The sequence below is a fragment of the Halichoerus grypus genome, chromosome 12, assembly GCF_964656455.1.
Source record: "Halichoerus grypus chromosome 12, mHalGry1.hap1.1, whole genome shotgun sequence".
In the NCBI taxonomy this organism is placed as follows: Eukaryota; Metazoa; Chordata; class Mammalia; order Carnivora; family Phocidae; genus Halichoerus; species Halichoerus grypus.
The window spans coordinates 77,641,233-77,656,229 of record NC_135723.1 but is presented as its reverse complement, the minus strand read 5'-3'; the positions used below and the strand labels follow the sequence as shown (position 1 = coordinate 77,656,229).

Sequence of the window (14,997 nt, the reverse complement as noted above, 5' to 3'; positions counted from 1 at the left end):
AAATAATGGGGAGAGGGGGAGAGAATACTTATCTGGCCATTACATTTTCATCCTACTCACTGAGACTCAGTCAGCTACTTCTCTCTCTTACTAATCCTCTGTGCTTCAATGCTCCCAATAAGTTATCAGTCACTGAAACACGACATATTCGCAATTATGCTTTCTGACTGAATAGGAGATATGCTAACATCAATTACTACTTCCCCAGAAGCACTTATAGTGAGGGTGCATGATGTGAGGAAATGTAGAAGGTTATACCTGGAATCCTAACAAAGGGAAGAAATGGAGGAAAGAACCACCAAATAAGACAAAGTCTCTGGGTCACATTCACCCTCCAAGATCAACAGGGCTACAAAGTGGTATGTGGTGGTCACAAGAGAAACTACGGCCTTTAGGAATGATTAAGATACAAGAAGTGCAGGAAAAATAAATCTACTCAAGCAAATGTAATTTCATTCATCTGGTATCCCTTCCATGAAATAGCTTCGTAAATTTTTCTCTAATTCTTTAAAATAAACTCCACTGAACCTCGTTTAAAATTTCAGAGTAGATTCAGGTACAAATCCAAGAAACACAGCACAATTTAACATGGAAATATAAACTCAAGTGTAAAATCAATTTTATAACTCAGTGTGATCACTCAGACATTTTTTTCAATATTAAGCACAAAACGTCCACTGAGCACAGGAAGTGTAGGGAGCAGCCACCACACTACAAAGAAAAACACTCACAAGGTAACTCACATAACTGCCTGGGACTCCTTCTCTTTGGAAATGAGACCACACTTTGGATTTGCAAGCATACATGTTTTTCCTAACAATTTTCATTTGGCATTTTTCACCTGGGTTAACAGATCACTCCCAATTCAACCCAAGTGCAAATGTAGAATTCACTTACCTGCACAAAACCACATGCTGTGAAGTCTTCAAACAAGGGCAGACTTGGACGGTCTTCTCTGTAGATGGTGAGTTTATACGTGCTCAGGGTCTCCCCCTGTGCTGGAGATTCATCCACCACCAGCATTGAGATTTTGTTCATTCCCAAACCCAGAGGGTAGTTGGCAAAGCTAGAAAGAGAGAGAGAGATTTATTCATATGTCTATATGAATAAATAAATATTGATATATGATGGATTCATACATCAATATTTATCTAATGCCTATAATTTGTACACAAAAGAAGATAAGGTCTATACAACTTCATAAGAAACTTAAAATATGAAAAAAACTTAATTATGTATTTGGTATGCCAACAATTATCTTGCAGAGCAAGTCATGTCCTCTAGCAGTCACCAGGAAGGAAACTAATATTTATTAACCACTTCTCAGGATCATACATTATCTCATTTAATATATCAACTCTATGCCTAAAGTCCCATGGTAGAGTCAGGGCTGGTGTCCAGGTTGGTCTGACTTGAATTCTCTTTTCTTTCTACTAGACTCTCCTAGCTCTCAGGGATGCCAAATGCATTTCCTTCCCCACAGCACGGGAACATGAGTATTTTCCTTGCCATGAACATGGTATGTAATACAGTTCTATCTTCTGTTCAAAATTATAAACAAAAGAGTTGGTGACTCTCAAAAGAGTTAATAGAAAAAAAAATCTCATGAGACTAGGAATATTAGTGTTAGTATGTCCATAAATTGTCACCAAAATATTTGTTCAACCCCTGAATATTCAAAATCTTGAGGAGTTGGGAAATGGTAGAAGGAAGCTACCCTTAATGAGTCTCTTTAATATTTCAAATCACAAGATCCTCTCTTGTCACAACACTGTGACAAAGATTAGATCCAAACATTGCTAACAAAGTATCCAAAATCTATAAAGAACTTATCAAATTCAATACCCAAAAACTAAATAATCCAGTTAAGAAATGGGCAGAAGACAAGAACAGACGTTTTTCCAAAGAAGACATACAGATGGCTAACAGACACATGAAAAGATGCTCAACATCACTCATCATCAGGGAAATACAAATCAAAACCACAATGAGATACACCTCATACCTGTCAGAATGGCTAAAATTAACATAGGAAACAACAGATGTTGGCAAGGATGTGGAGAAAGGGGAACGCTCTTACACTGTTGGTGGGAAGGCAAACTGGTGCAGCCACTGTGGAAAACAGTATGGAGGTTCCTCAGAAAGTTAAAAAAATAGAACTACCCTATGATCCAGCAATTGCACTAGTAGGTATTTACCCAAAGGATACAAAAATGCTGATTTGAAGGGATACATGCACCCCAAAGTTTACAGCAGCACTATCCACAATAGTCAAAATATGGAAAGAGCCCAAATGTCCATCGACTGATAAATGGATAAAGAAGATGTGGTATATACATAATGGAATATTACTCAACCATCAAAAGAATGAAATCTTGCCATTTGCAACAATGTGGATGGAGCTAGAGTGTATTCTGCTAAGTGAAATAAGTCAAGAAAGAAAATACTATATGATTTCACTCATATGTGGAATTTAAGAAGCAAAACAAATGAACGTAGAGGAAGGAAAAAAGGAGAGGGAAGTAAACCATGAGACTCTTAACTATAGAGAAGAAACTGGGAATGGAGGGAGATGGGTGGAGGATGGGCTAAACAGTGGGGATTAAGGAGGGCACTTGTGATGAGCACTGGGTGTTATTATATGTAAGTGATGAATCACTAAATTCTGCACCTGAAACCAATTTTACCATATATGTGAACTAACTAGAATTTAAATAAAAACTTGAAATCGAAGATTGTTAACAGATCAGTAGAGCACTGATATGTCCTTTTTTTACCACATGACACCTGAAAAGTGGAAGGATTTCACACCCTGGCAATCTCTCCAACTAATCTGACGCTTCAGCTTTTCTCAACCTTCAAATATTGCTTCAAATATTTGCTTCCCACTATGATGTCTCCACTCAGCCCTGGTCAACATCCCCGTACCTTGGTCCTGCCCGATCATGCAGGTACACCTTGCACTGACACTTAGAAGTCTCCGCTCCAATTGTCACTGTGACCACATCAAATGGGACTTCAGAGTAATAATCTTTGATCTTTGGGTTAAATTCAGGATTTAGCTCCAAATGTGGATGTGTGAGGATCTGCTTGATATAACATTGTGTGTCATCTGTTAAAATAAAACAACAATGGCAAAGAAAAGACAACTGTGAAATGGATAGATGTTTAAAAAGCGTATATGATTAATCGGAGGGGTAGACGAACCATGAGAGACGATGGACTCTGAAAAACAAACTGAGGGTTCTAGAGGGGAGGGGGGTGGGAGGATGGGTTAGCCTGGTGATGGGTATTGAGGAGGGTACGTTCTGCATGGAGCACTGGGTGTTATGCACAAACAATGAATCATGGAACACTATATTTAAAACTAATGATGTAATGTGTGGGGATTAACATAACAATAAAAAAATTAAAAAAAAAGCATATATGATTAAGGTTTTTTTTTTTTTTTTAATCCTTTGAACAACCTTCATAATCATTGCTGATTTTCCACTTGGCACTCTGGTTATATTTGATTTGTGGCTTCAGCTGGATTTTCTATTTGTCAAATTTTGTAGAGCTTGCCTTATATAACAGCTGTTGACTTTAGTTGGCATTATATAGATGATAGTTTTTGCTCAGCCCTTAAAAGTTTAAAGGCGGTGAGAAGGTGGGAAAATGTCTCACCAGTGGATTGATAACATTTTCGTGGCATTTATTGCATCTATCAAGCAACTGGTAAATGGGGGTGATGACTCTGTGAAGTGGGAACAGAAGGGCACCAGCAGGGAATGAGGAAAATTTCTTAATAGGGAGGGTCATTAAACTGCCATTGAATTGATATAGTAGCTTACAGGCAGTAGGGTGAAGAACGTAAAATCCAGTATTTTACCAAACACTCAGATACAAAAACAGCAGCAGGACATTCTGAGACCCCCCTCCCTGCCCTGGTCACCCCAACCCAAGAAAGTGCCCTAAAGTATGAGAAAGAAATGTTATACTCTCCTCAATCCTGCTGTAGAACTCAGCATATTACTTCATACCATTGATTCTAAGCCATTTTAAAAATGTGTTTCTAGGTGGTACCCCAATTTTTACAAAAGTATCTTGATGAGAAAAAGAAAAATGCATTTATAGGCATATATACCAGCTACTGCTAAATTATATTGATTACATATTTGGAATAAACACATTACTCAAAAGAAGCTTAGCAAATGTTTTTCAAAGAAATATTAGTAAGTATTTTGTTCCATAAATACTTTTCAGTAGTTAACAAAATTCCAGTGGATTCTATGGAAATCTGTAAAATGAAAGTATCCTTCTATTGCCTTTAAATAAAATGTTAAATGATGTTTAACAACATGGCAACAAAACAGATAACGCAGAATTTGCTGCCGGAAGCTATACACTGAACTTAAAGAAAGTAGATGATCCTCTGAACCATGTCCCTTCCTCTATCTATATACAGCTATCACAGTGAGGTTTCTAAAATCAGATCTGCGACAGCTTCCATTCTTTAATGGTCTCTCATTATCTCCAAAATCTAGTACAAGCTCCGAATAAAGCAGAAGAGGCATTTCACAATCTCTTCCTCATCTTCTTCTCTCCAGTCACATCTCCCATTCCATCCTGGACTTTGTGACCTATCAAGGCCAACCATTTTATATTTCTTTGACAGACATGGAGACGTACCTCCAAACCCATGGCGGTGGATGCCACCGACTTTATGGATATTTTATTCCAGTTCTGAGAACTGTGTCTCAGTACAACTATCATACACGTATGAAAATGAAAGCTGAACATGAAAACGAAAAAAACCTTGTGTATTTCTGACTCACACTCTATAGTTTTCTCGGCTGGCAAAAGAAAAAACTATCCAGGTGCAAATTAGGAACAAGTAATAATACGAAAGATATATTGTAATTTCATTGTAGGGAAAAGTCTTAGTAAAAAATAAACAACTAGTCAATTTGGTTAAACAACTGAGGGAATTGGATAAATGACCCATTTGACTGATTGTACTTTTTACCAAAGATTTGATCTGGCTGATAGTTGTAGGTAGACTGCATCTATAATTTTGACGATCATTGTCAACTCCTGAAATTTTTACAATAAAAGAGAAAAAGTTAAAGAATGAGGGCAAGATTATATTATTAGATTTCATCCTGAAAAGGACCGTAGCTTTTTATTTGAATTCAACTACTTATTAATAATGTATTCATTTAAAAAAAATTTTTTTCCAGCACATTCTATGTTCAAGACTGAGATAAGCACAGTAAAAACAGGCTATTGTTGGTCATAAGATCTGACTCAAATGGAGACTGTGAACCTAACATAACATTTTAAACAGGCTGGAGTCCAGAGATACAAAATGTGCTTTTGAGAGGACCATTTCCTAAGTAGAAAGGGAATATAAACACTTGCATTACACTTTTATGTTCAAAACCAGTTAAATGAATAATGAAGTAGAAGATTTATTTTTTCAAAATAGTAACCACAGAAGATGTACTTTAACTTAAGAAGGCATATTTTTATAAAACAGTCACTGAGAGTTAATTTCCCTGCAGTTTACACTTTCACTTCACAGTGAAAGTTTCCAGTGGGGCTTGCCCATTGTAACACTGAAATGCAGCCCCACACGAGACATAATGCGTAATCATGCTCTTAAGCAAGATTCTAGCAAGCGCTTGTTTTTGGTTTCATCAGAAACTCTCCAACTCTGGTTTAAGTGCTGCATCCTAAAGCCCTGCTTAAAAGCTGATCTATCTTGATATCATCTTCACTTGAATCATCAGTGTTGCTGCCTACAAACACCTGGAGTTTCCTTGGCATCCTTCCCAGCCCAGTGCCAACTCACCTCGGGCCAGCTTACCTCAGATCCATGGAGAACCCAGCATGAGCTATGGCAGTAGCAGGCTGCTTAGCCTATTTGGCAAATGTATTTGGGAAAGCCGTTTGAAGTTTTGGTTGCTTTTAATGGATTCATTTAACCACAGAGTTTTATTGCCCTCTTGAGGGATAATCATAACTCATATTAAACACGAGAAAAGCCTAGACTCTGAAGGATAATCCTACCTGTTCTGAGGCATCATCAAGTTATTTTTTAAATCTTAGATCATGGCCATGAAAGTAGGCAGATTAATTATACAGACCCAGGTAGGACTAGTTTTTTATCAACATAAAAATATGAACTAAGCTGAAGAGCTTATCTAACATGTTCACATCCTCTACAGCAGGTTACCTGGGAATGGAAAAAAAGTGAGATTATCCCCATAGAGTTGTTTCATTTTATACATAATAAAATAGAAGACCAAAGAGGTGAAGTGACTTTCCTGATGCTGAATCTATCCCAGAGCCTAGCACTTGACAAATGTGCATTCTCATCTTGCTCCTGGTTTGCTCCCTAGTCCTTTCCCCACTATAACCTAGGCACCAGTATCCCAAGAGGTGCACGTATTTTTCTAGGAGGAAGAGATTGGATGAAAAGTGCAGGCAAGGAACAGCATAAGTCATATCTGTTATTTTTCCTGATCAGCAATACTTTATTTAAAATGCCATTTTTCTTTAATTGGATGTACTTGTTGATTCTATTAAACCACATTACTGTATAACCTCTCAGTCTACCCAGATTTTAATGATACTCTTAAAACATAATGAATGAATTAAATTGCATTTTAGAAGATACAAATTAGATTTTATTAAACTGGAAGACTCTTATTTATAATAAATTAAACCTTAGTCCATAAATTTTATTTTTTCCAGCTTTTATGTTTTACTGGAATAGACTTTTCCTGAAAGGCTAAATTTTCTGAGTGTATGTTTTAGCACTATATACATATATATATGTATGTATGTATACATGGTCAAAAAGCAAACCTGCTAAGGAGAACTCTTATTTTTCCATCATATTGTTATAAAGTATTAAGATAATTCATGAGCTTTAGACAAAGAATTGGAAGATCCAGCTTTGTGATCCAGCTCAGGCACTTAATAGCCCTGTGATTTTGGAAAGGTCAGTTAGATTCTCTAGAATTACATATTTTCAAGGCCACTGGAATAATACTGACCAGAGTAAAGAAAATTATTTTTAAATCCTAAAATCTATATACTTGAAATGTATTATTATATACATGCCATTTTTCTTGATCATACCTTAGTAAAAAAAATCATGAATTTTAAGAAAATAAACTGAAAATCAGATTAAAAACTCTCTGTTATATAAAAAAATCAACTCAAGTACTATCCATTATGTCAACAATCTGGCAGAAAAGGAATCCCTGTGGGGTGGTGTGAGTCCTAAAAATTGATGTATAAAGCAAATAAGCCAAGTTTATCCACTTGAGCAGTCTCCAAGGCAAAGTCTTAGCACCCTGAAGACCCCTCAAAATGAGTTTGAAAGTCACTGGCCTTAAACAAACAAACAAACACATAAACATAACATTTCATGTTCAAAAATAGAAAATTAAAGATGTTCTTCTTATGCAAAAGTGACATATCAACTCATTCAGAAACTTCTAAAATTTACTTAAAATACATTACAGTCTAAAAGTACTCAAATATGGTAAAATGGTGATTTATTCAAAGCTGGGCTATGCCTCGCTATTGATCATGCCACTGAAACACTTTCATTGGAACTCACCATTACTGCAATGAACTTCTTTGGTTTCATTCATGATTCGTGGAACAGCAGCTAAAAAAAAGAAAGGTTAATTTAAAATGAAAACTATTAAAATAAAAGGAATACATATTCAGTAATCTTGAACAGCATACTTTTTATTATTTAACTTTTCTTATATCAGAAAACCCTTCTTAGTTAAACTGAAAGCTAGTAAAACAAAAGAAGTTCTTTGGTTCAGATCTCAGGAGAATGATTACTTGAAACAGGAAAATATTAGGGGAGAAAAATGAATGGTCCAAATGTCATCCATTGCCTGGGGGTGATGTTGAGATTCCTTCTATGAAGGTTCCATGATTTTATGACTATAATATCCCAGATCATTAGAATTGCAGAAATTTTATCCAGTTGATTCCACTGACATTTCCTCTTAAGTTTCTAAAGTAAACCAAACATCTATCTAAAAATCTCTTTACTACCTAACAAATAATACATTATATGTTAAAAAATAAAAAAAAGAAGAAGATAGTAGGAAGGGAAAAATGAAGGGGGGGATATTGGAGGGGGAGACGAACCATGAGAAACTATGGACTCTGAGAAACAAACTGAGGGTTCTAGAGGGGAGGGGGTGGGGGGATGGGTTAGCCTGGTGATGGGTAATAAAGAGGGCATGTACTGAATGGAGCACTGGGTGTTATACGCAAACAATGAATCATGGAACACTACATCAAAAACTGATGATGTAATGTATGGTGATTAACATAACATAATAAAATTTAAAAAAGTAAAAAAAAAAAGAATCCATAACACAAGTTAAAAAAATAAAATAAGGGGCGCCTGGGTGGCTCAGTTGTTTAAGCGACTGCCTTCAGCTCAGGTCATGATCCTGGAGTCCCAGGACTGAGTCCCGCATCGGGCTCCCTGCTCAGCCGGGAGTCTGCTTCTCCCTCTGACCCTCCCCCCTCTCATATGCTCTCTTTCTCTCATTCGCTCTCTCTCTCTCTCATTCTCTCTCTCTCAAATAAATAAATAAAAAATAAAAAAATAAAAAATAAAAATCTCCTTACTAAATACTGATGGAACAAAGGAATGAATTACTCAGAGTGCTTTAATCATTCATTTAAAGAGAAAAATGGTGGGAGTGAGAAAGACACAGAATAGCAGTTTGTCACCAGTTCTTCACTGGGCTTACCAATTCCTTCTATTGAATCAGTGGTTCTCAAACTTTAACATGCCTCAGAATCATCTGAAGGACTTCTTACAATACAGAGTGCTGGGCCTCATACACAGAGAGGTATGATTCTGATTCAGTAGATCTGAATGGTCCAAATTTCCCAGGTGATGCTGATATTTCTGGTCTAGGGACCATATGCTGAGAACCACTCTATTGTATTAAACCTTGATTTGTAATAGGAAAATTTTGATTTCTAAAAAGTTGTAGACACGTGGTACTTCTATTTTTTATTGTTATGTTAGTCACCATACAGTACATCATTAGTTTTTGATGTAGTGTTCCATGATTCATCTTTTATTCTTAAAATTAGAAGCATTTTCTTTTTGTATGATCAAAAGCTCAGATGTTCTTTAGAAAGAAAAAATTAGAAAAAGTAGAGATAAGTCTAGGAAAGAAAATCACAATTGCCATTGATGTTCCTTGAGGCCCATGTTGCTTGTAGTCAATTGTTTCATTTAACAACACACCATAAACATCATTCATGTCATAAATATTCTTCTGAAATATTAGAATGGCTTTACAGTATTATATTGGAAGTCTATGGCTTATTTTTTTTTACCCATTTCACTATTATTACAATAGAAGTAGTTTCAAATTTTTAAATTTATTTTTAATAACTTATGTAACTAAACTATTGTGTACATTCTTAATTATTTCCTTAAAATGAATATCTAGGAGTGAGACTTCTATGATGTAAGAATAACTTTTTTAAAAAAGATTTATTTATTTATTTGAGAGAGAAAGAGAGACAGCACGTGCAAGAAGGGCAGAGGAAGAGGGAGAGAGAATCTCAAGCAGACTCTGAACTGAGTGTTAAGCCTGACATGGGGCTCAATCCCAGAACCCTGAGATCATGACCTGAGGAGAAACCACGAGCTGGATGCTTAACTGACTATACCACCCAGGCGCCCCTGTAAGAATAACTTTTAAGCATTTTCTTATGTGTTATTACATGGCCCCTTAAGGAAGGCTGCTCTAATTTATACCAGCACCAGTGGCATGAGAATACTTATTTCCCTACACTCTTCCCAACTCTATGATCTTTAAGAGGAAAGATCTTTTCAAATTTGAGGGAAAATAGCATTTCCTAGTTTAACTTCCATTTTTGATTGCTAATGAAGCTAAACATTTTTCTTATATATTTTGGGGGCCACACAATACTTATTTTCATGTCGGAAGAAGTGAGATGATACCTTTTTACCTTTTTTATTTCTCGTTGCATCAAATGGCACTTGTGGTTTTTCAATGTTCTCATCCTCTGTGAAAGAATGCCTGCAAATGCAATGCCAAACAAGTCTGGATCAATGAAATGAACAAAATTCATGGAAATTACGTCTAATGACTATTTTTTTTTTTTTTTCTGTGTGGGCACAGATATTTTGATGAACACAAAGAAACACTTTCTGGATTTCATTCCTCAAGACTAGCAATCTGGCCTCAAGTGAGGTGGGTGGAAATCTCATCATCTCTAATCAGCAGAAGCACATTTGAAGAAAAGCAGGGCAAAAAGTCACTCTTCCTTCCAAAAGTGAGCAGTCCCTGATAGCCTGGGTCCAACAGAAGTGAATTGGGAACACACATTCTTATTGGAATCTGTTTGGCTAAAATCACACAGTCTTGAAGCAAGAAGGCCTGGAAAGTCTGAGACACAGACTCAGAAGAACATACACATAATCTAGGAAATGTAAGGGTGCTATGCAGAAAATGACCTATGTCTTGCCACGTCTTCTCTCCTCAAATGCTGACTAACTGTACTTAATGGTAAGGGTTAGTTCCTCTCGGTGTGTTTGCCTCATGTTTTTCTGTTGTGTAACTAAGTGCTTGGCCAGATTGCTTTTGAACTCCAAGTTGAGACCAAATAATCTAAACTGCAGACCGAAAACTTGCTGGTCCTGATGACGGAGAATACGGAGCAGGATGTGGTTGGACTTTCCTGGGTTGTACTCTGATTCTTTCTCCATTTCCATTGCAGCAGAATGGAGAGAATATCACTGGCCTGATTTCACAGCGATGCTATGAGGATGAAATCAGATGCTCTGTGTTAAGTTACGTTTTATAAATATTTATTGTCCCAGATATTGTGCTGGGCACTGTGGTAGAGAGGAGATGAAGAGGCATATTCAGTTCCTTCAAAATAGAAACATCAGCAAATTACGAAGAATCAAGGAATTAAAAATATTGCTGATGTGGGAAGGTGTGATAACTTTATTGCAGTTTTACTTGCAAAGTCTCTTTTCTTTCTTTGATGCATACGATGAAGTATTTAGGGGTGAAAAAGAAAAATGTCTAGGACTTACTTTAAAATATTTCCCTTCTCCCAAGGAATGAAGAAACAGATAAAGCAAGCATGGGGTGAAATATGTTTAGTTGAAGGTTGACTGGGTGCCAGGCCAAATTAAAAAAAAATCTCTGAATTCATGTGAAGCAAAAACTCTAAGTGAAGCTCATAAAAGATAAAACCCTGAAATGCACATACACTGAATTACTATCTTAATGGAGTAAGATGCTCTGTATGGTTAAGCATCCTGAAACAATTCCTTATGCGATTTTGTGAATAAATTATTTGTTTTTAAAAATGTGACTTTTTCATGGAAAGCCTATGAGGAGAGCAAAGTACACTTGCAACTTTATTTCTTGTAAAATGAAAATTAGCAGATGATGCACAAATATTGATTTTAATATTTTCATTCTGTTCAGATTTACACTAATTCTGTTGGGACCTCTGGATTCTAAGCCTCAGGGCACAGACATACATCACTGTCGCTTTCTCTGACCGTTGCTTTTCTGACTTTATCTCTTTCCACCTCGTTGTTCTAAGCAAATGATCTTTATCTAGAAGGAAGCATAGGAGCACCTGGCTGGCTCGGTCTGGGGAGCATGTGACTCTTGATCTCGGGGTCGTGAGTTCAAGCCCCACATTGGGTGTAGAGATTACTTAAATAAATAACTAATTTTAAAAAATAAAAGGAAGCATGAAGTCATTAATCCCCACAGGTGGCATAGGTATGTAAAATTGGCTTTTTCTATAGAAAAAGCTGGAGGTGACCATTGTGAAGATAAGGACAATGACGAATGACTACACCTGACCTTCTGTTACAGGCTACACTGGAATAAAGCACTGGACCTTGGACGTGAGGCCAGGGTCCTAATCCCTCCTCTATTTCTCTGGGCTGTGTGGCTTGAGCAAATGACCCACCTTCTCGGCATGGTTTCCTCATCTGGAAAATGTGTATGATATGCATCCTCCTTGTAACACAGCAGGATGATAATTAAATATACATATACTCACAGGTAAATTTGAAGATAATTAGAATCGAGTATTCTTTCTTGGAACGTTCTCAGAGTGATTTACCTAATTGCTTTTTGAGAAAGATCTAAAATTTAATGTTCTCAGTGTTAACTTAGATAAATCTTTCGAACTTGTCTTGCTTTTCCTACAAAAGAAAGAAAAAATGTTTCCTCCACTGTAGATCCTAAAGTGACCTTAGGATGGTAGAGAAACGTGAAAAGCCAATATTAATATCTATTACCTACTTGCGCTGCAGCATACCACATACCATGTAGAATTATCTTATGTAATTCTTGTGAAGTAATATGTGGTAGGTAGTATAATCCTTATTTTACAGATGTGGAGATTGAGTCTCAGAGGTGTCAAAACTTTAGCTGCTATAATTAATAAACTCTAGGATTGGGATATTTGAATCCATGTCTGTCTGATTCAAGAAAGTCCTGACCCCTTCTACACTGACCACTTTCAACACTGACCACTAATAAACTCCCTTATTCAAAGGGAATCAGTTAGGGTTAGGCTTAGGGTTTGGGTTAAATGCAGTATTCTGAATTTAGGAAAAGTCCCTTCCTTAACCTTACACCATATATGGAGCTTGAGAAAAACTTGCTGGGGAACACATTTTCCAAAACTTGTATATCTCAAGGGAATTTAGTCAAAGTTAAAAACAGTACCTAAATTGGCTCCTTGGTAAATCAAGTCTGCTATTCCCCACTGATAATGACGAATGAGAGACTTGAATGACTTGAGTGAGGGTGAAGAACAAACAAATGGGCACTGAGCTCTGTTATTTGAAATGTACTTTTCAAACAAATAAAGGCTTCTGTCAGGCTTACTACTTCTGAGCATTGACGGAATAAGGCCAACTTCATAACATCGTGGCAATTAAAGTGAGTTCTGATCCTGGGAAATGTCCTAAGAATTCTTCAAATATACAATTATTCGTATTTTTGAATTGTAAAAAAAATTCTTATGGAAACGCTTTCCTTACTTCCTGAGGCAGAGTGAAATGAAGACAAGTCAGGAGAACCGAAGCCGTTCCTTCCTGAGAGGGACTGCAAGAGACATAAATGATTATGGCATGGCCCTTTCGTCTTTCATCTCCCTAGGAGGTTTAGGTTTGCTTCTGTTTTCCTGGCAGTAAAAGTCAAATATTCCCTGAATTCCATCATATAAAAGAGAAGCCGACTTAGCCAGTGCCTTGGGCCCTGTCCCTTCTCGACAAGGACAGGAGATGTGAATATATTCACCTTGGCCTATCCTCTCTCCCATCCCCTCATTACCACCTCTCATTAGAACGGAAGTGGAAATGGGAGGTCAAATGTTTCCCTCTGAGATTCTACCTTCTAAAAAAGAAAAGTTCTATTCTTGTGGCAGGGACAGACATATTTGGAAATTTGGCTAGATTTTGCCCAGAATAAAGTCACGCCTCAAACACTCTCTAAATAAATGATCATACCATCTTGGGCTCCACGCTGACTGATGGTTCATTAAAAAAAAAAAAAAAAAAGTCACCTAATTCCTTCTGTCTGATGCTCTCATAACTCAAGGATATACATCACAGAATGAAATGAGATTGAAACTTTTAATTTTAAACATTACTCTGTAGTAGAGTCAAGTCCTCTTGGTTTAAAAAACTGTTGGATGTGTTCTTATTACAGTGTTTGAAGACCACTAGGATTGTTATGGTTTCAGTGCTTTAAAGAAACTTATTTTCCAGAGCACAAATATTTGGACACATTTCTTTTTGTTGCTTTCTTTAATGTAGGCAAAATCTTTTGAAATCAATCTTTAGAGAATTTTTGGATTGCACAATTCAAATTTGTGGCTATCTTACCATTCCAGTGGATGTAGCTGTGCCTTTTTATTCAGGAGCTGAAACTGTTCAAATACATTTATAAGAGACCAGCATTGAGTCAGGATTGAACCAGGTCGTCCCACAGGATTTGCCCTATCATAAAATTCATGCATCAAAGATCGAATCCTAGGAGTAGTAGATGGAAAGAGCTGAGAAGAAATATTCAAAACCAGAATATCAGAATAAGTTATGGAAAATAACTGAAAAGGTATTATTACTAGAAAAGGCTTTCTATTTTATTCAGCTATTTCAAAAAATCAGATATTTATTTAAAAACCAATGGTCAGTATCATAATATAATTTTCTGTGCAGTTGTCAAGGTAAATGCCACTTTCTATCAGGAACTAATTTTGTTGATCATATTTCCAAACATGGTGAGTTTTCTTTCTCTTTTCTTTGAATGAAAATGGTTATTTCCTTCCTATCGATAGCTGAGAACAGCTGAATGACAGAGTGACTCAGGCAGTAGGAAGAATGGGGAGAAATCATTTGGGGTTACAAGTGAACTTTGTCAGGATGAGAGATATTAATCCTATGGAAAAAAATCTATGGTTATCCTCTTTCTACTCTGAGAGTCAGGAAATTGGGGTTTGTCCTTTTTCCTGCAAAATAATTCTTCAGTTTTCACACTGTGCCAAGAGACTTTCTCTACATTCACAATATCTCAAATTATGAATTCCTCAGGAATGAGACCTCTCTCTCTATCTTTGTGGAGTTTTGAGCCAACTGTGACAAATATAATACTATCTTTAAATTAATTAAAATAATCCATCAATTAAATTATTATCTTTGGGGCAAAAGCTTACTTTGAACCCTCTAAAATAGAAGTCTAAATTATAGAAACAAGTGCCAAACATTCATTAATTAACTTAGTAAATTGGTTATAACTCAGACAAGTAGCATGTGAATACATGCTATTTTTTTCAGTAAAAAATAAATGTCTGATCCAAACAGATTAATAATAAATTATCAGTGGACTTTGAAAAATGCTGTTTTAACAAGATATTTTGTATAAGCAAATC

At 36.3% G+C, this 14,997-nt stretch overlaps 1 protein-coding gene across 4 annotated transcripts in view; it reads right to left on the bottom strand.

The window, feature by feature from the left end:
* CPED1 (cadherin like and PC-esterase domain containing 1) overlaps positions 1–14,997 on the bottom strand; it is a 265,948-nt gene that overhangs the window by 120,773 nt on the left and 130,178 nt on the right. For all 4 annotated transcript variants that reach the window (XM_078059501.1, XM_078059500.1, XM_078059502.1 and 1 more), the window contains 5 exons: positions 13,955–14,124; positions 10,030–10,100; positions 7,619–7,669; positions 2,929–3,112; positions 898–1,066 (listed from right to left, as the gene is read on the bottom strand). In XM_078059501.1, the coding sequence (XP_077915627.1) occupies positions 898–1,066; positions 2,929–3,112; positions 7,619–7,669; positions 10,030–10,100; positions 13,955–14,124 (645 nt within the window). The remainder of the gene's footprint in view (positions 1–897; positions 1,067–2,928; positions 3,113–7,618; positions 7,670–10,029; positions 10,101–13,954; positions 14,125–14,997) is intronic.